Below are 25,003 nucleotides of genomic sequence, written 5' to 3'. Positions count from 1 at the left end.
GGGGGGGGGGGGGGGGGGGGGGGGGGGGGGGGGGGGGGGGCGGTGACATCAGTGACAACACAGCACATACACCGCGTCTTGCTTGTTCCTGTCCTACGTCCTGTTGGTCTCAGGAGTCCCTAAGTGTGACCTCCTCTTGTGTCTTCCGGAAGAGCTCCTGTAGAACAGATCCTGCTCCCGCTTCTTTCGGTGCTGGGTACAGTTCACCAGGGGAGCAGCCATGCAGGCCTGCAAGCGGCTTTTGTGTGTCGCATGTTAACTACAAATTCAGCCTCTTTAATTGGTATTGGACTTTCCTGGGCCATCTGCCCTGGGAGGCAGGTCCAGTAGCTTGTGTCTTTTTCGAGGAACTTGTCCATCTCATCACGTAGTTGAATTTAGTGGCATAAAATTGTCCTTAATATTGTCTGATTTTTTGAGGGGATGTCCCCCGCCCCCATTCCTGATGTTGTACCTTTCCTCATTCTATTTGTATATACATCCTCTCTTTCCTTCCTAATTCTTCTGAGGTCTATCAATTCACTGCTCTCTGTTGCTCTTCTCTTTCATGGGCATCTGTTCGTTATTTCCTACTGCTGCTTAGGTTTGCTCTTCTCTTTTTTTAAAAAAATATTTTTTTAATGTTATTTTTGAGAGAGAGAGAGAGAGAGAGAGAGAGAGACAGACAGAATGAGAGTGGGTTGGGGCAGAGAGAGAGGGAGGCACAGAATCTGAAGCAGGCTCCAGGCTCTGAGCTGTCAGCACAGAGCCCGACGTGAGGCTGGAACTCAGGAATGGTGAGATCATGACCTGAGCCAAAGTGGGACGCCCAACCGGCTGAGCCACCTAGGTGCCTCAACTGCTCTCTTTTCGAGCAATGTTTAGGTTATTTTATTAGGTTATATTTGATCCCTCCTGCTTTTAAAACATGAGCAAAGAGGACTTCTTTAAAAAGAGACAGGAGGCATCTTCTGACTGTGGCAGAGGCCTGACAGGCTTTCCTCCGCAGGGCCCAGAGCCTGCAGAACGCCAGGGCCGCGTATGACGACTACCGCAGCAGCTACGACCACGTGCTCCAGTTCTTGTCCCACATCCCCAGCTATGAGCCCCAGGAGACAGACACCCTCAGCCAGATGGAGACCAAGCTGAAGAATCAGAAGGTAAGGCGGTTGCCTCCGTGTTCACAGGTCTACAGTGGCATGGGGGCTGCTGGAGGTCAGCAAGGTCCCTTAAGACCTTGGCCCTGCTTGGCTGCCAGCACCTAACTCTGAGAACAAGAATGGCCTCACTCCTGCCTCAGTGCCCAGCACAGGGCCTGGCCCAGAGTGGACAGTCCACATAGGCTGGCTGAATGAGCAAATGGCTACAGCAACACATGAGGAGCCCTCGTGGTTAAAAAAAAAAAAAAAAAAAAAAAAATCCCGTTTCCAAAGTTCAGAGTCCTGGTTGGCTGGAAGGCAGCAGTGTCTTGGGAGTGAGGGACACAGGACCCCAACAGCCTAGATTCAAACTCAGGTTCCAACCCTAATGGCCATGTCCTTGTGGGCAAGTCACTGAAGGTGACTATGCCTCAATTTCATTACTCGTAGACTGGAGATAATGATAGCACTTACCTCACAGGACAACTTCAAGATAAAATGAGATCGAAGATATTAGAAGAGTGCCTGACATTTTGAAGCACTCCGTAAATACTGGTTTCCTGGCAAAGACAATGATCTTCCTGGCCCTTCTTCACAGGGTCAGAGAATTGCCTTTTGTGACAAACAACTGTATACAAGGAAGCCGTTCATGAAACTTTGTACTACAGAAGTTGAATTTCAGATTCTGAGGAATCCAGCTACTCTGTCAAGGGTTGTTTTTGTTGGTTTGTTTCTTAATTTTTTATTTTAAAAGTCTCTGTTGTTTTACAGAACCTGCTAGATGAGATAGCAAGAAGGGAAGAGGAAGTCCAGAAAGTCTGCACCTCCTCCCAGCAGTACCAGCAAGCTGTCAAGGTGAGCCGGGAAGCTCCTGCTGAGTGCAAGACAGCAGGGCCTCGTCCTGTCAGGAGGGCTGGACAGAGAAGGGCTAGGCCTGGGGGGGGGGGGGGGGGTCGTCCTCGGGCACTGCAGGCAGCCCTGGGAGCGGGCACAGCCCTTTAGGAAAACAGTGTGTCCCAGACGCTGAACACCAGAGAAGGGATTGCTACTGCTTGAAGCAGTTAACAGGGAGAATTTATCCCAGAAGGAAAACAAAACAACAATGGAGGATAAATAAAAATCTTCGTAGCAGCAGCTATTATTCACAATAGCAAAAGAAAAAAACTAGAAATACCCTACACGGCCGATGGATTACGGAGTCAGCAAAGGAATAAAGGGGATCCGAGGCAGCAGGAGAACCGGCTCAAGTGCTGTGGGGAGAGAGCAGAGCGCCACACTCGGGGCCCGGAGGGGGCTCCATCTGGGGCGGGAGGGCACTGCGCGCCTTTCTGTCATGTCCTGGGTTGTTGAGGGACACAGCTCTGGACAGCCGGCATGTAGATGGTTGTCAGCACCTCCTGGCCGTTACTACAGTAGGCAGCCGTGCAGACCTCCGCAGTCCACTACGAGGGGCAGAAGAACACTTCTGTCTCTACTGAGGTTGTCTGCCCTCCACCATGTCTCTCTCTCACCCAGGACTATGAGTTAGAAGCAGAGAAACTAAGGTCCCTTCTTGACTTGGAGAATGGAAGGAGTAGCCATGTCACCAAGAGAGCCAGGCTCCAGTCCCCCGCTGCCAAAGTGAGGGAAGAGGTGAGCGGTGCAGGCGGGCCCTGGGGGAGGCAAGGCACACAGGCCTCTGAGATGCACCCCAACAGGGAAACGGGGCCGAGAGCCCTCCTGGGTGCTCGGTAAGGTAAGACAGGTTTGGTAAGAACAGATGGTAGACTTGTTCTCGGGTAAGTGATGAGGATATACCTGGAAAGACAGCCTGCTGCAGGGATCTGGGAGGCTCCCACAGGACTCCTCCTAAGTAAGTACAGGTGGAGAGCTGGGGTTACTTCCTTCCGCGTATGAGTAAGTGAAGGCTCCGAGAGGAAGAGCTGCTCAGGGTCATGCAGACTTTCGCCTTCATGCTCTAAATCCAGTTCCTCCACCAGCTGAGACTATAGTTCAACTCCAGGTAGCAAGAGACCAGAAGCTACCCTCCATCCCCAAATGCCAGACTTTTCAAACACGGTCCAGCTCGCTCCCGCTCAGCCTGTTGACTCCTGTTTGCTGACTGCTCTCCCGTAGGAAGCGGCTCTTGCTGCCAAGTTCACTGAAGTTAACGCCATCAACAGACAGAGGCTTCACAATCTGGAGTTTGCCCTGAGTCTCCTGAGACAGGTAATGGATCTCCTACAGGTCAGACATTCTACTTCCAACTATTCCAGCAGGTAAGAAATGAGGCTCATTCTGCTCCCACAAAACAGTCCGTGAACTGGTGGCAGTGTCCCTGGCTATCGGACGACACCAGCGCAGGTAGTGGCCCAGCCAGCGCTTCTGTGAGCACGAGAGCAGCATGTATTCCATCCAGCAAATATTTGCTGGGTCCCCAGGGCAGGTAGCTTGTTTTCAGAAGCCCACGTCTGTCTGTCCATACAGTGGAAAATGAAGCAGGGCCACCGTGGAAGCCTCTGTCTGTACTGAGTGCACCAAGCAGGGTGCAGAACAGGGGACGACCGCTTGTGTAGAAAAAGAAACATGTGGCATGCACTCAAAAGGTACGTCTCAAAGACGACAGCTTCTGGGAACAGGACCAGAGGTGGATGCTCTGCCGTGGTCGTCAACTACTTTACTGTTCAAAAAAACCTAAAGTAACCCAGGAACTCAGTGAACTCGACACCAAGGGAGCCTCGGGCGTCACAGGGTCTGACCTTTCCATGGGGGACTGAGGTGCGCCCCGACCAGGTGGGAACAGGCCAGGCCGCACGTAAACCATGCACTGTCTTCTCCTTCTCAGCAGCCGGAGGTGGGAGCGAGCCACGAGACCCCGCAAGGTAGCACCCCGGGCTCCGCGGTGGAGGAGACGTGGAAGGTACAGAAGGAGCTGGAGGAGGAGACTGAGCGGAGGCAGCAGCTGGAGAAGGAGGTCAAGAGCGCCCAGGAGGAGATCCAGACCCTGCAGAATCGGAGCCCGCCGGAAGCGGTGGTACAGAAGGAAGTGCTGAAGAAGGTGCCGGACCCCGCACTCGAGGAGAGCTTCCAGCAGATGCAGCGGACCCTGGTGGAGGAGCGGCACAAGAACCAGCTGCTGCAGGAGGAGCTGGAGGGGCTGCGGCTGCGGCTGCGTGCCCTGGAGCAGGAGACCAGGGATGGGGGGCAGGAGTACGTGGTCAAGGAGGTCCTGCGCATCGAGCCGGACCGAGCCCGGGCGGACGAGGTCCTGAAGCTGAGGGAGGAGCTGGAGGAGCTGAGGCGGCAGAAGGGCACCCGGGAAGCAGAGGCAGCCCTCCTGCAGCAGCGCATCGCGGCCCTGGCCGAGGAGAAGGAGCGGGCCCAGGAGAGGGTCACCGAGAAGGAGGTGGTGAAACTGCAGAACGACCCCCAGCTGGAGGCAGAGTACCGGCAGCTGCAGGAGGCCCGGCAGCAGGAGGGCAAGCGCAGGGAGGAGCACGAAGAGGAGCTGAGCTTCCTCCAGGACAAGCTGAAGAGGCTGGAGAAGGAGCGGGCCATGGCAGAGGGGAAGATCACAGTGAAGGAGGTGCTCAAGGTGGAAAGGGATGTGGCGACCGAGAGGGAGGTCGGTGACCTCAAGCGCCAGTGTGAGGACGAGGCTGCCAAGGCTCGCACCAACCAGAGGGAGAAGACTGAGCTGCTTCGCAAGATTTGGGCCCTGGAGGAGGAAAATGCCCGAGTGCTGGTACAGGAGAAAGTGCGGGAGATTGTCCGGCCGGACCCCGAGGCAGAGAGGGAAGTGGCCAACCTCCGCCTGGAGCTCGTGGAGCAGGAACGCAAGTACCGGGGGGCCGAGGAGCAGCTGAAGAGCTACCAGAGTGAGCTGGAGGCGCTCAGGAGGAGGGGCCCCCAGGTAGAGGTCAAAGAGGTGACCAAGGAAGTCATCAAGTACAAGACTGACCCCGAGATGGAGAAAGAGCTCCGGAGGCTCAGGGAGGAGATCGTGGACAAGACGAGACTTATTGAAAGGTGCGACTTAGAAATCTACCAGTTAAAGCAAGAGATCCAGTCCCTGAAAGACACCAAACCCCAGGTGCAGACCAAGGAGGTGGTCCAGGAGATCCTCCAGTTCCAGGAAGACCCCCAAACCAAGGAGGAAGTGGAGTCTCTGCGGGCCAGGCTCTCAGAGGAACAGAAGAAGCAAGTGGATCTGCAAAGAGAGCGAGCCTCCCAGGAGGAGAAGATCAGGCAGAAAGAGGAGGAGCTGTCCCAGGTGAAGGAAAAGGTGGTCCAGCAGGAGGTGGTCAGGTACGAGGAGGAGCCCAGCCTGCGCGCCGAGGTGAACGCCTTCACCGAGAGCATCGAGGTGGAGCTGCGGCAGATCGACAGCCTCCGTGGGGAGCTGCGGCGGCTGCAGCGCCGGCGCGCAGAGCTGGAGCGCCAGCTCGAGGAGCTGGACCGCGAGCGGCAGGCGCGCAGGGAGGCCGAGCTGGAGGTGCAGCGCCTGAAGCAGCGGCTGGCCAACCTGGAGAAGGAGGAGGCGGAGGCCCGGGAGAAGGTGACCCTCAAGCAGAAGGTGGTGCTGCAGCAGGACCCGCAGCAGGCCCGGGAGCACTCTCTGCTCAAAGTCCAGCTGGAGGAAGAAAGGCACCGGCGGCAGGTCCTGGAGAGTGAGCTCGAGACCCTGACGCAGCAGCTCGTCAACCTGGAGAAGATGGAGGTCAAGGAGAAGGTGGTCTTCTCTGAAAGCGTCCAGGTGGAGAAGGGCGACACTGAACAAGAGATCCAGAAGCTCAGGAGCAGCCTGGAGGAGGAGAGCCGGAGCAAGAGGGAACTGGATGCAGAAGTGAGTCGGCTGGAAGCCAAGCTGTCGGAGCTGGAGTTCTGTAACTCCAAGTCGTCCAAGGAGCTGGACTTCCTCAGGGAGGAAAACCACAGGCTGCAGCTGGAGCGGCAGAGCCTGCAGCTCGAGACCCGGAGGCTCCAGTCAGAAATGGAAATGGCAGCAACAGAAACCCGAGACCTGAGAACCACCAGCACGGCGGACTCGGGGACGAACCTGGACTCCAGGCTGTGGTCCCTGGAGAGAGAGCTGGACGACCTCAAGAGGCTCTCCAAAGACAAAGACCTGGAGATCGACGAGCTGCAGAAGCGCCTGGGCTCCGTGGCTGTCAAGAGGGAGCAGAGAGAGAACCACCTGCGGCGCTCCATCGTGGTCATCGACCCCGACACGGGCCGGGAGCTGTCCCCAGAGGAAGCCCATCGGGCCGGCCTCATCGACTGGAACATGTTCGTGAAACTCAGGAGCCAGGAGTGTGACTGGGAGGAAATCTCGGTGAAGGGTCCCAGCGGGGAGTCCTCCGTGATCCACGACAGGAAGTCTGGCAGGAAGTTCTCCATTGAAGAGGCGCTGCAGAAAGGACGGCTGACCCAGGCTCAGTACGAGCGCTACGTCAACAAGGATATGTCCATCCAGGAGCTGGCCGTCCTGGTGTCCGGGCAGAAGTAGGCCCAGCCCGGCCCTCCACCTTCTTGGAAGCAGCCAGCTGGCCAGCTGGCTCCCACCCAGAACCACTGGGTCTTCTCCTCCGTGGCCCTGTGCGGGCTCTGAACCTGTGCAGAGCTGAGCCCGTCACCCAAGCCCGTCACCCAAGCCCTTCTCGTGGTCATGCACCCTGGGTGAGGGACCCGCTTCATCCTCTGATGATCGGACAACCACAATGCCCCTCTTCTGTCCCTTTTCCCACACATTTCCATCAGTAGACTCTTCGTGTGACACCTGGAAACGACCCAAGAAACTAAAGCCATGACGACCGAGGCGGACGAGCCACTCCACGCTCCGGCCTTCACACCCCACGTGGAGGCGCCCCAGGGCAGAAAGGCCTCCCTTCCACACACGTGTAGGTATACCAACGGACTGGGCCCCTCACGGCTGCCAACCTGCACTCGTGGCCCCCCCCAGGATTCTGGCTGAGAGCCCACTTTCTGTCAGAAGCCTCCTGGTGACAGAGATCTGGGCTCTGTGCCAGAAGAGGCGCAAAGAAACCAGAACAGTGTATGGCCTTCGGTGCTAGAGTGAAGGTTAACTGTCAGCCAGACTGTCCACCATCAGAAAATGTATTGTGGTTCTCAAAATATTTTCATGATGGACTGTGTTGCTGTTAGCCTTAGTTTCAGTGCCTTACAAGTCTTGTGTGTTAGCTCACTGGTATTTGGGTATGCTACACATTTGATTCTTCACCAGATGAATTTTATGTTCTGTGTTATCTCACGTATTATGGAAGAAAATGGGATTAGGGATTCTATTTCTAGTGCAAAATAAACACCTGGGTGGCTTGATTCTATCTTCATGGCGTTTCTTCTTTTGCATGCGAAGCTTAATTATTTCCCCTGCTCCTCTTGGCTTTTGGCCAAAAGGGATATTCCACATACACCAGCTCTTAGGGGAGGAAAAATTGGCTCAAATATGGTAAAAAGAAGGAGAAATGATGTTTTGGAAACCTTGAAACAATTTATTGAGTTGCTTTATACAAGATTAACAATTTTCACACCACCCCCCAACACCAACATCGTCGCACCGCACAAAAGCCACAGCCCCTCTCACACCTAAGGAACGGCTGCTCCAAGGAAAGCCCCGCAGCGCCGCAGCCCCAGACCCCGGGGAGCCCGCTCTGCCAGCCCGTCTGCCCAGCCATGGCTGTTTAGGTCATTCACTCTTTCATTACCACAAATAAAGCATAAAGAAGAAAAAGAAATCTCGTAAACTCCCCATCAAAGAAACGTTTCCCTGAGGCAAGAGGCATCACTAGATTCCTAAAAATGAGGGTTTTCAGCTCCAGCTGCACACTCAATGGTACGTGGGGAGGAGGGTGCGAGCGCTGCAGGGAAGGGACCCTGGGTGTTCTTGGGCCAAGAAGCCTGGAGAGTTCCCACTGCTCAGTGTTCACGGAAGGCCTCTGCACGGCTCTGAGCTCAGCGATACAAATCTCTTCTTTGGCTCTTTTGCTACTACCTAAGACTACTCTGTAAACAAACTGGAAACCCAAGTTGCAAAAAAAAAAAAAAAAAAAATATAATGAAGGGATAAGGAATCCACTTATCCACTTTAGCCAGATGTGAAACACGTTGGTTCTTACATTTAAAAAAAAAAAAAAAAAAAATGCAGAGGCCTAGCCGGATAACTGAGTGAGGTCTTGCCCCGTTGGAAACGGGGCAAACCTCTGCATAACTGTGAGTTACTGAGCACTGTACCCTGGAAGGCAGGAACCAAGAGAGCTGCCTGTGTCTCCACACAGGTGTACATTCTGAGGAGGCTGTTGACTCTTAACATATTTGCAATCACTTAGCTGAAGCAGTCAGTTCAGATAGGCCTTGTGGGACACACTTCACAGGACAGGCAAGTGCCCTAGACATCCGTGTGAAGCAGCCGCTGGCTGAATGCGCTCCAGGGCCGCTGTCCTGGCCTGTCTCCGGCGCGCTCTCCCAGCTCATCAGCGCACCGCCCTCAAGTCCGCGCACAGCCCTGCTGCCCGGAGAGCCCCAGGACGTCAAGGCCTGTTTCTACATGGCAGATGCTTCACAGGGGCCTGTTCCTGCAGCTCTGCCTGAGAATGGTTTCTAAATAAAACAAACTGGAATGTCTTTGACTTGGAGCCCCTCATATCCTTGGCCCTCAGAGATGAAGGGCTTTGGGGCTCTTCAGTCCACCTGAATGAACTCTGAAAAAACAAAACGGGGGCCCTGGCTATACTGGGACCTGGGGTCTGGGGGCCCAGATGACCTTCAAGTCAGGATGGCAGATTAGGATGTGCAACTGTAAAAAACTCAAACTGGCTATGTCTTAAATACAGACATATCTTTTAAAAAAGTCTTCATCTGAAATCCACTCAGAAGGCCGAATGGACGTGTGTCTAATTCTGCTCCACCATAAAGGCACTGGAATTATGTCTTACTAGAATATGACATGCATTCTATCCAATGCATTAATGGTAATGATGAAATCTGGACCAAAATAAGTGTTTTTAAAAATCCTGTCACAACTGTTGAATCTACAAAAGTCTTTTCTCTGAAAGAGCTTCATTGTCATGTTCAGCAGAGAAGCTGGCCCCCAACACAATGAGCACACGTTAGGTGTTCTGAGTATTTTTCAAAAAGACAAGGTAAGTCTCCCAGCTGTGTGTCAGCCTGGGTTTTTGTCCTGTTGAGCACACAGCCTGAGGATGGGACGGACACCATGACCATCGGGGATCCCACTGTGGCCAGGGGTCCCTGATCAGTAGGGCACCAGGAGGTACTCTGACCAAATGCCAGGGGGTCAGGCAGGTTTCAAACAGGTGCGCCCTGCTCTGCCCTGACACCACAGCTTCTTACAAGACCCACCACACGCCCCAGCCCAGAGCTGCCCCTCCAACGATTGTCCATGACAGAGCCACGGGGCCCGGGGCACCAGGCCAGTCAGTGCCTCCACAGAGAAGCCCAGGGTTGCTCCCCTCACTGAAGGCACATCACAGTGCCAAGAGACACTCCACTCAGCACTCACACCTTCGCCAGAAGGAAACCAATTGGCAGAAAGAGCATAGTGATTATCCAGTTTCTGAGACCTACTTGGTCAGCTTCCACCCAGACCTAAGTGAGTCGGGCCTTTCCTCTGCAGAGGTCACAATTTCCGTGGTACACCAGGCCCTTTTCCATGAAGCTGAGAAGCATCTGGAAAAAAATAAGCAAAAACAACACAAGTCTTTCAGGATCTTGGATTCCCTTAAGGCGCCAACAACAAAAATTCAAGGGGATCACTTAACTAGCAAAAGCCCCTGAAAGCTGAGTGTTCCAAGGCTCAGACGAACCCAAAAACCCTTGATGGAGGCTGAGTGCACTGCTGCTTGCAGTAGCCTGCAGTGTGCACGGCACTCGGAGCACCAGAAGGCAGGGGCCCGACGCATGCCTGCCACGGGAGTGCGTGTGTTCTCGGCCGCCACCAAAGTCCCCTGGCGGGCTAGGCTCTGTGTGAGGTCCCAAGACTGTGCTGCACTCAAACAGCTATGAGACTCTCTCACCATCAGAATCCTCAGGTCCTACGAAACCAGCTCAAGGGGCTAAGAAGCTAGCGTTCCGAGTCTGCACGGGAAAGAGAGCAAAAAGCAGACGCAGTCACACAGCTTTCCATTTACAACCACTCAATGGAATCCTCCAACCTGAAGAAGGTGTAAAGGAGACAGAAATGGAGAAATGGTACAAAAAAGCACTTTCCCTTTTTTTTTTTTTTTGGCACTGAAAATACCACAGGCCAACAGTCATGTTTCCAATGGCTCTTAAATTATTTTCTTTGTTTCAAAGTGTGACGTTCCTGAAAGCAAGCAGAGGCAGGACTATCTTTCAAACCTAGGTCTTGGCTAGGTGGTTCTGTGACCCCGCATTACCCTGTTAGCTACAGTAGCAGCCACCAGTTTGTGAGGTGAGTCCCCTGCAGCTACCGCTTCCCTAGAGGAAAACAGAGCCCTTGTTCACACAGGCTTAGCCTCAGTTCTTTTCTCTAAAGAAGCAAAATTTCCACCTTACAAATCTTCAATCCATTCTTACAGGCAAAAGCCTCCAGCATTCACTAGGAATATGTCAGCCTCGGGCCAGGGGGTCAGGGACCCACAGCAAACGTGGAGGAGCTTACACTCAGAAACATCAGGCCACAGGCATGCCCAGCCAGGCAGCTCCCTAACTCCCACCCCGGTACCCGCACACCAGGGCTACCCCAGCCTCAGCATCCTGCAGAATGGCTCTCGCCTGACCGGTGCAGCCTCCCTGGTCCCCTCTGGAGCAGGTCTAGCATAATAAGAGCAGGAAGCCAAAACCAAGACCTGGTGAGCCTGCGCACCAGGGTCCCATGAGGTGTACTCAAGAATCAGGTTCCAGCTGCCTTCTCACAGCAATACCACACCCTTTTCTGAAAACCACTGCTCTATGGAGATGAAAAGCAGGAAAAGAAAAGGAACACTGCCCAGCTGTGTTCCTGAATGTCTGTTTTCACCCCTGAACTCAACCGAAGGCTGCTCCCTTGGGCACACTTTGTGGCAGCACAGGTAAGGGTCCCTCCTAAAACCTCACCATTGGGCTCTCCCTTTCACATAAAGCTTTAAGCACTTTTTACGGTGCCTGGGTGGCTCAGTCAGTTAAGAGTCCAACTCTTTTTAATTTTTTTTAATTTATTTTTGAGAGCGAGTGAGAGAGCGAGCCCACGTTGGGGAGGCGCAGAAGTGGACAGAGAGAATCTGAAGCAGGTTCCACACCATCATCACAAAGCCTGATGCGGGGCTCAAACTCACTAACCATGAGATCATGACCTGGGCCTAAACCAAAAAGGGAGATGCGTAACTGACTGAGCCACCTAGGCACCCCATTAAGCCTCTGATGCTTGATTTCAGCTCGGGTCATGATCTCAGGGTTCATGGGATCAAGCCCCGCATCTGGTTCCATGCTGACAGCAAAGAGCCTGCTTGGGATTCTCTCTGTCCCTCTCTCTCTGCCCTTCCCCCAGGTGACTTTCTCACCCTCACACTCTCCCTCCCTCCCTCTCTCTCTCTCTAAACAAACAAGCAAATAAAGCCTTGAGAGCTTTCTGTTAGCTGCAGCACCTGGAAGGTAGAGCAACTTAACTGAACACTTTTCAGTTCCCCAATTAACCCTTGGAAATGAGCACCAACATAAGCACCAAGTTTCGCTAAGGGAATTCCCCTGCTTTGAATACAGGCCATCACTGCCTCCCCTGTGAGCACACAGGGTAAGGCCGACCCAGTGGCAATCCAAGTGGAGAATGAGGGGAAATTCCAAAGTGGAAGCCTATGTTGATCTCTCGGAGTCCCCAAAGAGCCAGAGCCTTCAAGGACAAACCAGGACAACACAGTGACAACAAGTAGAAGACACTGAACTCCCTGGCAGCAGACAAGGCATCTGAACGAGTGGAGAGCAGAATGCCGCGTGGTGCATGTGGCACTCTGACCACCTGGCAATTACCTGGCAGACTCTGCGGGACGTGAGTGGACACGGCAGCGTGTGGGAGAGGCGCTGCACGGGGCGGGCTGGAGTGCAAGCCAGCCAGGAGACCTGAGAGCAAACAGGAGGGGAGAAAAGAACAAAACACACACATTGAAGACAGGAACAGAAAAGATGCTTCAGTGGTCGAGAGCCCAGACAACCTACTGGACTGGTTCTGGGTCAGAACCCCAAGGGGAGGGGGCTCAGCACGGTTCCCAGGAACACTGCCCAGGGTCACACACCAGACAAACACAGGAACCCAGCACACAACAACAGAACTCATCAATCAGCACAGGCAGTGGGGAACCTTCTGTCCATCCAGCACAAGGAGACAAGGAGAGAAGCACTTACTATGGTTGAGGCCGTGATGGAACGTCCCAGGGGCAGGACCCGTGACGATGGCATCCTTGGAAACCCCTGCTTTGGCAGAGGACTCGGCGCTGAAGGATACCACATGGAGAGGAAACTGGGAGATGATCCCTAGGGAGTTGGAGTTCATGGCCCCAGGCAGCTTCGGGCTGCCAGACTTGTAGGACGCAGACAGCAGATTTAAGGGCGAGGAGCTGGCCAGCAGCACAGCCCCACTCGTTCCTTTCTGGGGAGGAAACACAGCACGGTCAGAGCACCAACACTGTTCAAAGCTCACTCACAAACCAAAGCTGGGGATGGACGTGCAGGGCAGGGACCCGCTTGTACACCACCCCTTGTGAATGCAGCCCCTGCACTGCTGCCCTCAAAGGAAGGAAGAGGATGGACTCTAAACTGGCACGGAGAGGAGCACCTGGGTGGCTCAGTCGGTTAAGGGTCCGACTTCGGCTCAGGTCATGATCTCACGATTTGTGGGTTCGAGCCCCACATGAGGCTCAGTGCTGACAGCTCAGAGCCTGGAGCCTGCTTCAGGTTGTGTCCCCCCCCCCCCCCCCCCCCCCCCCCCCCCGTACTCAGTCTCTCTCAAAAACAAATTAAAAAAAAAACTGGCATGGAATGGCTCCCAGGACCATGTTCATTTAAAAAACCAAGTATAGGGGCGCCTGGGTGGCTCAGTTGGTTAAGCGTCCAACTTCAGCTCAGGTCATGATCTCACAGTCTGTGAGTTCGAGCCCCGCATTGGGCTCTGTGGTGACAGTGCAGAGCCTGGAGCCTGTTTCGGATTCTGTGTCTCCCTCTCTCTCTCTGACCCTCCCCCACTCATGCTCTGTCTCTGTCTCAAAAATAAATAAACGTTAAAAAAAAAAAATTTAAAAAACCAAGTATAAATTACTCCTTTGTGTAAGAAAGGAAGACCATCTTACGCAAACATCCACAGATGTAGGTACACACAAACACCAGTGTGTTCGTATGTATGTACATTAAACATACACACATACATATTTGTATGTTTTGACCTTTGTCTTTATAAAGAGATGGGAAAACCCTGGAAACTAAGGAACACAGCTAAGCAACACAGCTTGCAGGGGTGGTGCCAGGGTAGAGGTAGGTGAGATCCTGCTGTACATACCTTTCTATAGTTTTGTCTTTGTAACAACAGAGTCATTTTCTATGTTGGAAACATGAAAACAATTGCTCTCTCATTTCCCCAGCCTGCATCCAAACTTCCTGTAATTACCTACCGGCAAGCCTCATCAACCATTGGACTCTGTCAAACTGCCTTTATCTGACCTGCAGAGTCCTTTAAAATCCAACCAAAAGGGAATCACTCTTACAAGTTACTGATTTCCTGGGACATGAACATCTCCACAAAACTGATGAGTTGAGAGATGATGCCATTTTCATTTACTTGTTTTGAGAGATAGACAAATAGGAGGCTATGAAATGTGAAAAGAGATTTGTGGCTCATTCTGTGCCACTCAGGATCATAGCACCTCTGGCAAACCAGTCCTTTCCCTCTGCTCATCCTCAGGAGAAGTTTCCAGCTCTCCCGGGATTCCTACCACTAGAAAAGCAAAAACCTACAAACAGGAAGCCCAGGCCTCCTTCCAGTTTCCGGGCTCACTATTCCTACCTGACCTTCAGTGTCGGATCTCTCTCTCCGACCAGGGCAAGGCAAGCGGCCCTGTCCACAAGACCCACGAGGGGCGGACTGCTGTGCCAGGACACTCACTGGCAAGGAGGTAGACGATGTCATGCTGCTAACTGCGCTGGACTTCAGGGAGGAGGTCAGTAGCTTTGCCACTCCCTGGGTCCCACCACTGGAGTCTCCATTTGGACCACCCGGAGGGGCCACCAGGGTCAGCTTTTGGGAAACGGGTGGTTTTTTCACTGCAGAGGCTGGGACGGGTCTGCTGGCAGACTGTCCTGCGGAGGGAGGCTGTACGCCAGGGAGCAGGTTCCCGGAAGTAGAGGTCTGGACTGGTGTTCCTCCAGAGGAAGAGCTGCTGCCAGAAGAAACCCCATGTTTAGAGACAGAGCTGGCAAAGGGACTATTCTTGTAAGACGGCCCTGAAGAGCCAGCGGAGTGCTGTTTTGCTGGATGGCTTGGGGCAGTGGAGGATGAGGCTGGGGTCTTATGAGAGGTGCTGCTGGAGACCGGGGGGCCTCCTGAAGAGGCCGGCGTGGAGGGATGGAAGCTCTGGCCTTTGGTTGCTGTCTTCACAAGCTGGAGGAGGGAACGATGGCACTGTGGGGAGGAAGGCTTTGGGCCCTGGAGCTTATTGACAAAAGGAGCTGGGGGGGTGAAGCTCTTCTGCTGTTGAGCACCCGCGTGAAACACTTTCACCTGGGGGCCGGGCACAGCAGCTGCCGCCTGGGGTGTGTGAGACGTCCGTGGCAAGCCGTGGTGCTTTGCTTTGGACTGGTGCGCTTCCGGCAGGCCCTTGCTGAGCGCAGCCTGACAGGACAGCTCTTTGTAGCCAGAACTCTCCGGTTTTTTCTCCTGAGAGGACTGCCCCAGTGCCAAAGCCTGTTCAGCTAGAAAATTGAGGGGAGACTGCAGAGAACTAGAAGGCGATGGGGCGGAAGGGTTGGGCTTCGGAAAGTTCCTCTTCTCGTCTGTACATACGACGCCTACGATCTTCTCTGCGGGTGCTTTCGAGGGTGCAGGCAATGTGAACTCAGAGCTCCCAGCTGCTCTGCTATTCAGCACAGCCAGTTCCTTGGACACAACCTCCAATGAGGAGGCTGAATTACGGATCAAGTCTCCGTCCAACGAGTCCTCAAGGTTGATAGGAGCAGGATTAGCAAGGCTGCCAGATGCCTGGGATGAGAGCTCCCTGTTTGTGGTCCCAATGCTCAGGCCTCCTCCCGCGTGTTCTGAAGGCAAAGCCAGGGGGCCACCAATCTGACCTGATGGGACGGAAACCTTTTTGTCAGGCTTAGAAGAGGATTCCTAAAGGAAAGTAGAAATTTCCAATGGTTAGAAATGTCCAAAGATGCCAATGCTGGCCCTGTGGTGAGGATGCAAATGTAAGAGCACCACAGGCCCCCAAAACCCAGGCTTTCCTGCACGGTCACAAAACAGGGGAGGAGCAGAGTAGCTGCCATGCCTGCTTGCACTTGAAAATGCTGCTACCCCTTCGCCCTCTCTGGCTCATGTCTGGCTGGCTGGGTCTGGCTTACCAAGCATGCTTTCTTGTTAAGTACACATCCATCCACAAAGAAACTCTTATTCTGTTTCTGAAAAAGTATAACACTTGAGCAAGAGATGCTCTCTCCCTGTTGGCCTCACATGGTCTCAGAGTGCTCCCAGCTGCACTCAGAAAATGAGGCATGGCATGAGAATTGCCTTGAATTAGCTTTCTCTTCCTCCCTGATCTTCTCTAGCACCTGTCTCTTCAGCTGGGCGCAAAGGAAAAGTCCTGTCACGGGAGCAGGAACAGTGTCTACCTCATTAATGCCACATCCTGAGTGCTTATTGCCATGTGTCTGAGACACCGAAGGAGCTCAACAGATACTTGGGAATACAGAATCTGCACAGCTTACTCCCGTGGACTAGGTGTGTTAAGGGCACAGGAACTGATAAAAATTTTGGCACAATAGCAATTTTTACTACACTGAGAGGTTTCTGCAATGCCTGAGATGGTTCTCGGTCTCTGCTCTCTACCCACTGTACTTCCCTCCATCTCTGCCAGGCAAATGCAACAAAGCCAGCTTCCTCCAGGCTCACCACTTAGCTGGCAGTGTTCTTCCATGAAAAATCTACCACCATGCTGCAAGACCTGAGCATCTGCAGGGGCTTTTCACTCCTCAGAGGGCGGTCGGGAGACCTCACTAAATCTCACCACCACCCCCAGGAACTGGCCAGGTGGGTACGATCTCTTAGAACTAAGGCAGGAAGATATTATGTGGCCCAGCTCAGGTCTCTAGCCTGCCAACCTCCGGCACCTGTAGTGGGGCAGGCTGCCTCTTGGTATAACCTCAAGAATGCCATCCTGGAGAGTTGCCTCCCAGTCCAGCAAAGCTCGACAAGTTGCTATGGTCAACTGACAGGTTTCACGTGCATGGCTGGAGGATGGAGAATGGTACATGACCAGAGCAGGCTGACTCACCTTCATCTTGATTTTGGATGAGGCCATTACTTTCTTTTTGGCCCTAGTAAAAGGAATGAACACAGAAAAGGTTTAGAGGAGATCCACAAAGGAGATGAAAATAATAGTAGTCCTGGGAAGAGAAAACACGGACTCACAGGATTGATGTCAGGTGCCCATGGCCTCGTCTGCTCTCCTTAAACAGAGTCCTGAAATAGAGAACACTGGATGGTTTGCTCAAGCTCCCTGAAAGCAGGCACTCTTCTTCTAGAGCTTTCCTACCACCCCTGGTACCCAGTGGCTATTATGCCTTAAATATCAGTGGACCGGGGAGCTTGATTCCTAGTGAGAGAATCTAAAGTAGCCACACTGGCCATTCAAAAGCGAAGAGTCTAGGAGTGACCCAAAAAAGCTATAGCTCTGCCCCAATATTTCTCATAGGATTTTTCCCCTAGACACAGCAGTGCTTTCCTTATTGCTGAGTCTTACCCCTTCCAAAGGTCAAATGTGGAGTGACCCACAGCATGTCTTTTCCCAGGAAAACACAACAAAATTTTCTTTGTGACCCTCCCTATGCGCTTTCACAGGGATGCCTAGGTGGCTCAGTAGGTTAAGCATCAGACTTTATGGATCATGAGTGACCTTGGCTTGTAAGTTCAAGGCCCACATCAGGCTCTCTGCTGTCAGCGCACAAACCCCACTTAGGATCCTTTGTCTTCCTCTCTCTGCCCCTTCCCTGCATATGCACACGCTCTCTCAAAAATAAACATTAAAAAAAAAAAAAAAAAAGAAAAGAAAGAAATTCAATCTGTAAAGAGAGAAGAGCAATTCCACCTAAAGAAGGTACAGAGACAAGGAGAGGAAGTTCCATGACTTGAACTCTGGGAAGGTGGTGGAGTAGGAAGCGCCAGAAACTGTCCACCCTCCTGGACAGCAACTGCACTAATAACACAATCTGTCTAAAGGAACTATTTGGGAACGCTAGAGTGTGTTGAAGGCTTACCATGGGGGGCTGGGAGTGGGGGGGGGGGGGGGGGGGGGGGAAAGGCCTGGAGGGTAAACTGCTGTCAATTTCAGCCCTTAGCACAGATGCAGCCTCCTGACCCCAACCCCACGGCAGGGAGGTATACACATGTTCCTGCAGCAGCTTGCACGCAGCTTGTGGGAAGTAGGGCAGGCAAAAAGGACCCTGTCCTTCAACTAATGGCGAAATCTCTGCTTCGGCTGCTAATTGCTGCTTTTCATCACAGAGGTGCAAAGAGGTGGGCAGCCACTGCTGTCCCCTTCTACCAACCATTGTTGCACGCCCCTGCCCCTCTGGCTGAGGTGACTTCCAGGGGATTTGAAAAACCAGTGCCCTTTGTCCCCGCTTCACTTATTCACTTTCCCGCTTTTAGGAGACAGACATTAAAAACCAGAACATTCAAAACAACTGCATATATGGGGAAAAATGAGAAAGTGACTATACAAGTCCAAGGAAGGGTTTGGCCAAGACCTGGGAAGAAAGTTCACACCGCAGGCTGCTCCCTGGCACTGAGACCACCCACAACATTCACAAAAATAAAATCAATAAACAGAAAAGTGACCACAGTTACCAATACTGAATTGTAAATTTGAAAGTTGCCGAGTTGATCTTATAAGAGTTCTCGTCCAAGAAAAGAAAAGAAGAATTGTTACTATGTGAGGTGATGCATGCTCCCAAGAAATTAAAAAAAGGATGTGTGAACAAAATGGAAATAAAGAGATGGAAAACCTAAAAAGAAATCAAAAAGAGATTTTGGAGCTTTAAAGTGTAATAACTGAAACAAAAAATTCCCTGGAGATGTTCAAACACAGATGTGAGCAGGCAGAAGAAAAAATTCACAAATTTGAATAGAGGACAATGGAAATCGCCAAGGCTGAGGAACAGAGAGAAAAAAGACTGAAGAAAAGTGAACAGGGCGTAGGAGACGTGTGGGACACCATCACTTGGAGAAGAATGCACACCACACACTGTACAAGTCCCAGAAGAAGAAGAGGGAGCAAAGGGCAGAGAGAATAGTGGACAAAAACTGGCTAAAAACTCCCAAAATCTCATGAAAGAGATGAACATAAAAATCCAAGAAGCTCGAAGAACTCCAAGATGAACCCCACACAAAGCAATATAATCAAACTTTTTTTTCTAAAGTTTTATTTATTTCGAAAGAGAGAGAGAGAGCGCCTGCGCATGAGCAGGGGAGGGGCAGAGAGAGAGAGGGAAAGAGAGAAGCCCAAGCAAGAGCCATGATGTCAGTGCAGAGCCCTATGAGGGGGCTCAATGTCCTGAACCATGAGATCATGACATGAGCCAAAATCAAGAGTTGACACTTGACTAAGCCACCCAGGCGCCCCTATAATTGAACTTTTAAAACACAAAGACAGAATCTTCAAAACCCATAGAGAGAAGTAAATCATCATTTAAATTATCAACAGATTTCTCAGCATAAGCTTGGGAGTCCAGAAGATAGTGAGCTAATATATTCAAAGTGCTAAAAGAGGGGGCGCCTGAGTGGCTCAGTTGGTTAAGCGTCGACTTCAGCTCAGGTCATGATCTTGCAGTTTGTGAGTTCGAGCCCCGCGTCAGACTCTGGGCTGACAGCTCAAAGCCTGGAGCCCCTTCAGATTCTGTGTCTCCCTCTGTCTGCCCCTCCGCTGCTTGCACTCTGTCTCTCGAATTGTCCTAAAAATAAAAATAAACATCAAAGTGCTAAAAGAGAAGGTCAGACCAGAATCCAAATCCAGTAAAGCTGTCCTTCAAAAGTGGGAGAAATACTAAGATACTCCCAGATGGGGATGCCTGCGTGGCTCAGTTGGTTAAGCATCCAACTCTTGATTTCAGCTCAGGTCACAATCTCACAGTCATGAGATTGAGCCCTGCATCAGGCTCCATGGAGCCTGCTGGAGATTCTCTGTCTCCTGTTCTCTCTCTGCCCCTCCCCCTGCTTATGCGCACGCGCTCTCTCTCTCTCTCTCTCAAAATAAATAAAGATTTTAAAATATATATATACGTATACATATATATATACACGTATACGTATATATGTATATATACGTATACGTATATATACATATATACGTATACGTGTATATATATATGTATACGTATATATATATATAAAAAAAAAAAAAAAAAAAAAAGGTACTCCCAGATGAATAAGAGCTGAAGAAAATCCTGAGCACTAGACTGCCCTGAAGGAAATGCTCCAGGGCACCCTGTGAGGTCAAATAAAAGAACAACCGACAGTAGTTCAAAGCCATGCAAAGAAATAAGGATCTCAGAAATGGAAATACAAGGACAATTATAACAGCTAGTATTCTCATGAAAATGGTTTGTCACTGTGCTTTTTATTTTCTACATGACTTAAGAGACTAAAACTTTAAGGAAAAAAAGTAATTATTAGTATAAAAGCTAGCATTACTATCAGTTTGGTTTGTAATTCCAAATCTTGTTTTCTACCTAATTTAACACACTAATGTATCTCTAAGAATTATCAGCTTATGTTTTAGAGCACATAATGTATAAAAATGTAATTTTGTGACATCAACAACCAAAAGAGGTGAGGACAGAACTGTAGGGGAGCAGAGTTCACAGGTCAATGAATTTATAGAAGCAAGCCCTTCCTTCCATTAATTACTTTAAATACGAATGGATCAAACTTTCCAATCAAAACACTGAGATTAGCAGAATGGATAAACAACTCAACGCTGTCTACAAGAAACTCACTTAAGATCCAAAGGCAAAAACAAGTTGAAGGTGAAAAGGTGGAAGAATATATTCCACACCAAGAGTAACCAGAGAGAGCAAGGAGGGCTGTGCTGACATCAGGTAAGAGAGACTTTAAATCAAGAAACATTACAAGACAAAAAAGGTCATTATGTACTAATAAACACCTCAATACAGCAGGAAGATATAATACTCATAAACATTCCTGCAACTGAGGCAAAAACTGACAGAACTAGAGGGAAAAGCAGACAATTTTACATTAAGAGTTGGAGACTTCAGCACCCCACTCACACTAATGGATAGAACAACTAGAAACAAGACAAATAAGACAACAGAAGACTTAACACATAAACCAGCTAGATATAGCAGACATACACAGAACACTCTACCCCACAACAGAATACATATTCTTCTCAAGTGTACATGACACACTTCCCAGGACAGAGGCCACAAATTAAGTCTCAAGACATTTAAAAAGATAGACATTATACAGAGTATCTTCTCTGACCACAAGAGGCTACAGCTACGAATCAATGACAGAAGGAAAACTGACAAATTCACAAAATTGTGGAAATCAGAAAACATACTTTTTAAACAGGCAATGGAGCAAAGAAAAAAAATCACAAAGGAAATTAGAAAATACTTGAAAGACAGATGAAAAGGAAAATACAACATACCAAAACTTACAGACACACCCAAAAGGATGTTAAGAGAGTACTTACAGCTATAAACATTTAAAAACAAGAAAAATCCCAAATCAACAACCTAACTTTACAACTTAAGGAACTGGTAAAAGAACAAATTAAACCTAAAGCCAACAGGAAGGAAGCAAACACTGGAGATCAGAGCATAAATAAATAAAACAGAGAATAGAGAAAAATCAGATCAACACAACGGACAAATCTTTAGCTTGATGGGCTAAGAAACGAGAGGAGACTCAAATTACCAAAATCAGGAATGAAAGTGGGGACATTACTACTGATTCTACCAATAAAAAGGACTGTAAGAGAGGCTATGAATAACTGCACACCAACAAACTGGATTACCTACTTAAAATGGACAAATTCCTAGAAACCCAAAACCTACCAAGTAATTCCCAAAGAAATAAAAATTCTGACTAGAGCTAAACTAGCAAGGGGACTGAGTCTGTGATCAAAAATCTCCCAACAAAAGAAAGGCCCAGACCTGATGGCTTCATGGGTGGATTCTACCAAGTATTTTAAGCACTACCAACCCTTCTCAAACTTTTCCAAAACTGAAGAAGAGGGAATACATACAAATTCATTCTATGAAGCCAGCGTTACCCTGATACCAAAGCCAGGCAAAGACACTGTAAGAAAACTACAGACAAATATCCCCTATTAATACCGATGCAAAACTCCCCAACAAAATACTAGTAAAGAGAATTCAGAAGCAGATTAAGAAGATTATACATCATGACCAAGTGAGATTTGTGTCTGGAATGCAAGGGTGGTTCCATATACAAAAACTGACCAGTGTGACACGCCCCATCAACAGAATGAAGGAATAAAGCCCCACGTGAACATCTCAATGGATGGAGAAAAGACGCAGGACAAAATTCAACACCCTTTCATGATAAAAACACTCTACTAGGAATAGAAGAAAACTACCTCCACATAATAAAAGCCATGTATGAAATCCCACCCAACCCCGCTGCCACCCCCAGTGAACACAATAGTCAATGGTGAAAGGCTAAAAGCGTTTCCTCTGAGATCACGAACAAGGTAAGAATGCCTGCTTTCACCACTCCTATTCAACGTAGTACTAGGAGTTCTAGCCAGAGCAGTTAGTCAAGAAAGAGAAACAAAAGGCATCCAAATTGGAAAGGAAGAAGTAAGCTTATCTCTGCAGATGATATGATCTTTTATGTAGAGAACTCTAAAGATTCCAAAAAATTTTCAGAATTTTGCAAAGTAGCAGGATATAAAATCAACATAACACAAAAATCAGCTCCATTTCTGTACACAAAAAATGAACAATCTAAAAAAGAAATTACAAAAATAATTCCATTCACAACAGCATCTGAAAACAAAACAAAAACCAGGAATTAACCTCACTAGGCACATAAGAGACTTGCACAATGAAAATGACAAAATATTGCTAAAAGAAATTAAAGACAGAAATAAATGGAAACACATCCCACCATGGATTGGACTTAATATTACTAAAATATCAATACTACCCAAAGCAATCTACAGATTCAATGCAATCCCTAGCAAAATCCCAACGACTGTTTTTTGCAGAAGGAGAAAAACCCATCCTAAAATTTATAGGGAATTTCAAAGGACCCTGCACAGTCAAAATTATCTTGAAAAAGAATAAAGCTGGAGAATCACACTTCTTGATTTCAAAACTTACTACAAAGCTACAGTAATCCAAACAGTGTGCAACTGGCATAAAGGCAGACACATGAACCAATGGAAGAGAACAGAGAGCCCAGAAATAAGCCCTCACATATATGGTCAAATGATTTTTCAACAAAGGTGCAAAGACCGATGAGGGAAGCACAACCTTTTCAACAGATGGTGCTGAAAAAGTTGGACATCCACATGCAAAAAAAAATGAAGTTGGACCCTTAACACCATATACAAAAATTAACTCAGCTTCATGACCCTGGATCTGACAATGGTATCTTACATATGATATCAAAGACACAAGCAACAAAAAGTAGACAAATTGGACTTCATTAAATTTAAAAAATTTGCATACTGAGGAGCATCTGGGTGGCTCAGTCAGTTGAACATCTGACTCTTGACTTCCACTCAGGTCATGATATCACGGTTCTGAGACCGAGCCCCACATTGGGCTCCACAATGAGTGTGACTCCTGCTTGGGATTCATTCATATTCTCCTTCTCTCTCCCCCTCTCTCCCTCTCCCCCCCCCCCCCCCCCGCCCTCTCTCCCCCTTCTGCTCCTCTCCCCCACTCACACTCTCTCTCTCAAAATAAGCAAATAAACATTAAAAAAAAATTTTGTGTGCATCAAAAGATACTATCCACAGAGTAAAACGGCAACTCACAAAATAAGAGAAAATATTTGGAAATCACATCTGTTAAGGGATTAATATTCAGAATACAAGAAGAACTCCTAAAACAATAAAAGAACCTGATTAAAAAATGGGCAAAAGATTTAAACATTTCTCTTAAAAAAAGATATATAAATGGCCCAATATTATATATTAAATGATGCTTAACATCACCAATCACCAGGAAAACTCAAATCAAATATATAGGGAGACACCACATCACATCCATTACAATGGCTACTATCAAAAACCCAGAAAACGTCAAGTATTGGGAAGGATGTACACAAATTGGAACATCTGTGAACTATTGGTGGAAATACAAAATGATAAAACCACTATGGAAAACATTGATGGTTCCTCAAAAATTAAACATACAAGGGCACCTGGGCGGCTCAGTTGGTTAAGAGTCCAACTCTTGATTTCAGCTCAGGTCATGATCTCGCGGTTAGTCGGTTCGAGCCCCATGTCGGGTTCTCCACCAGCAGCGCAGAGCATGCTTGAGACTTTCTCTCTCTTCCTCTCTCTCTGCCCCTTCCCTACTCACACTCTCTCAAATAAATTAACATTAATGACAAAATTAAACACACAATTACCATGTGATCCAGCAACTCCACTTCTTGGCATATACACAGAAGAACTGAGAGCAGGGTGTTGAAGAGATATTTGTACACTCTAGTTCATAATAGCATAGCTCACAATAGCTAAAACATGGAAGCAACCTAAGTATCAGCTTAGGATGAATGGATAAGTAAAATGTGATCTATACATACAATGGAATTTTATTCTGCCTTAAAAAGGAAAGAAATTCTGTAATGTGTAATACAAACAAAATCTTGGAAATATTATACTAAGTGAAATAAGCCAGTTACAGAAAGACAAATTTTGTATGACTGCACTTATAGGACGTACTCGTAGCAGTCAAATCATAGACAGAAAGTTGGGGCACCTGGATGGCTCAGTCAGTTAAGCATCCAACTTCAGCTCAGGTCATGATCTCACAGTCCGTGAGCCCCACGTCAGGCTCTGTGCTGACCGCTCAGAGCCTGAAGTCTGCTTCAGATTCTGCGTCTCCCTCTCTCTCTGCCCCTCCCCTGCTCATGCACTGTCTCTGTCTCAAAAATAAATAAAAACATTAAAAAAAAATTTTTTTTTAAATCATAGAGAGTAGAATGATGGTCACAGAATCTGGGCGGGGGGGGGGGAATGCAGAGTTATTGTTCAATGGGTACAGAGTTTTCAGTTTTATAAGATGAAAAGAGTTATGGAGATGGATAGTGATGGCTGCAAAAACAATGTGAACGTATTTAAAACCACTGCACTGTGCACCTAAAAATGGTTAAGATGGTGAATTTTATGTAAAGTGTATTTTCTCCCATTAAAAAAAAAAGAACAGAGCACTAGCTCCAGCTAACTTTCCTGTCCAAGTATTGCAGAGTCCATTTTCATGAAAGGGAAGCTATAGAACACAGAAGTTCAGCACTTAACTCCAATAATCAGCCAGCCCTGTTCCTTGCAAATGAGACTTCTGTTCAGAACGGGAACATGTTTCCAAGATGAATCTACTTCTCTGCTTCTACCAAGAGCCAATACCTCAAAACAGGTAAGAGCACAGTGACGTGGGAAGAACATGCA

General features: G+C 49.1%; 2 protein-coding genes across 4 annotated transcripts in view; one reads left to right on the top strand and one right to left on the bottom strand.

The window, feature by feature from the left end:
- The window catches only part of PPL (periplakin), a 47,456-nt gene extending 39,283 nt beyond the window's left edge, over positions 1 to 8,173 (top strand). The window contains exons 18-22 of the mRNA XM_049637465.1: positions 989 to 1,139; positions 1,890 to 1,973; positions 2,634 to 2,750; positions 3,234 to 3,326; positions 3,943 to 8,173. Coding sequence (XP_049493422.1) covers positions 989 to 1,139; positions 1,890 to 1,973; positions 2,634 to 2,750; positions 3,234 to 3,326; positions 3,943 to 6,606 — 3,109 coding nt within the window. The 3' untranslated portion in view covers positions 6,607 to 8,173. The remainder of the gene's footprint in view (positions 1 to 988; positions 1,140 to 1,889; positions 1,974 to 2,633; positions 2,751 to 3,233; positions 3,327 to 3,942) is intronic.
- UBN1 (ubinuclein 1) overlaps positions 7,589 to 25,003 on the bottom strand; it is a 38,300-nt gene continuing 20,885 nt past the window's right edge. Inside the window, exons 13-18 of one of the 3 annotated variants that reach the window (XM_049637466.1) lie at positions 16,741 to 16,791; positions 16,604 to 16,646; positions 14,122 to 15,444; positions 12,471 to 12,714; positions 12,099 to 12,188; positions 7,589 to 9,803 (exon numbers count right to left, since the gene is read on the bottom strand). In XM_049637466.1, coding sequence (XP_049493423.1) covers positions 9,754 to 9,803; positions 12,099 to 12,188; positions 12,471 to 12,714; positions 14,122 to 15,444; positions 16,604 to 16,646; positions 16,741 to 16,791 — 1,801 coding nt within the window. In that variant the 3' untranslated portion in view covers positions 7,589 to 9,753. Of the gene's footprint in view, positions 9,804 to 12,098; positions 12,189 to 12,470; positions 12,715 to 14,121; positions 15,445 to 16,603; positions 16,647 to 16,740; positions 16,792 to 25,003 lie in introns of those variants that run through there. The other 2 variants (XM_049637467.1, XM_049637468.1) reach the window with 2 other exon arrangements.

The sequence above is a fragment of the Panthera uncia genome, chromosome E1 (assembly GCF_023721935.1).
Source record: "Panthera uncia isolate 11264 chromosome E1, Puncia_PCG_1.0, whole genome shotgun sequence".
In the NCBI taxonomy this organism is placed as follows: Eukaryota; Metazoa; Chordata; class Mammalia; order Carnivora; family Felidae; genus Panthera; species Panthera uncia.
This window is presented reverse-complemented; position numbering and strand designations above follow the sequence as displayed.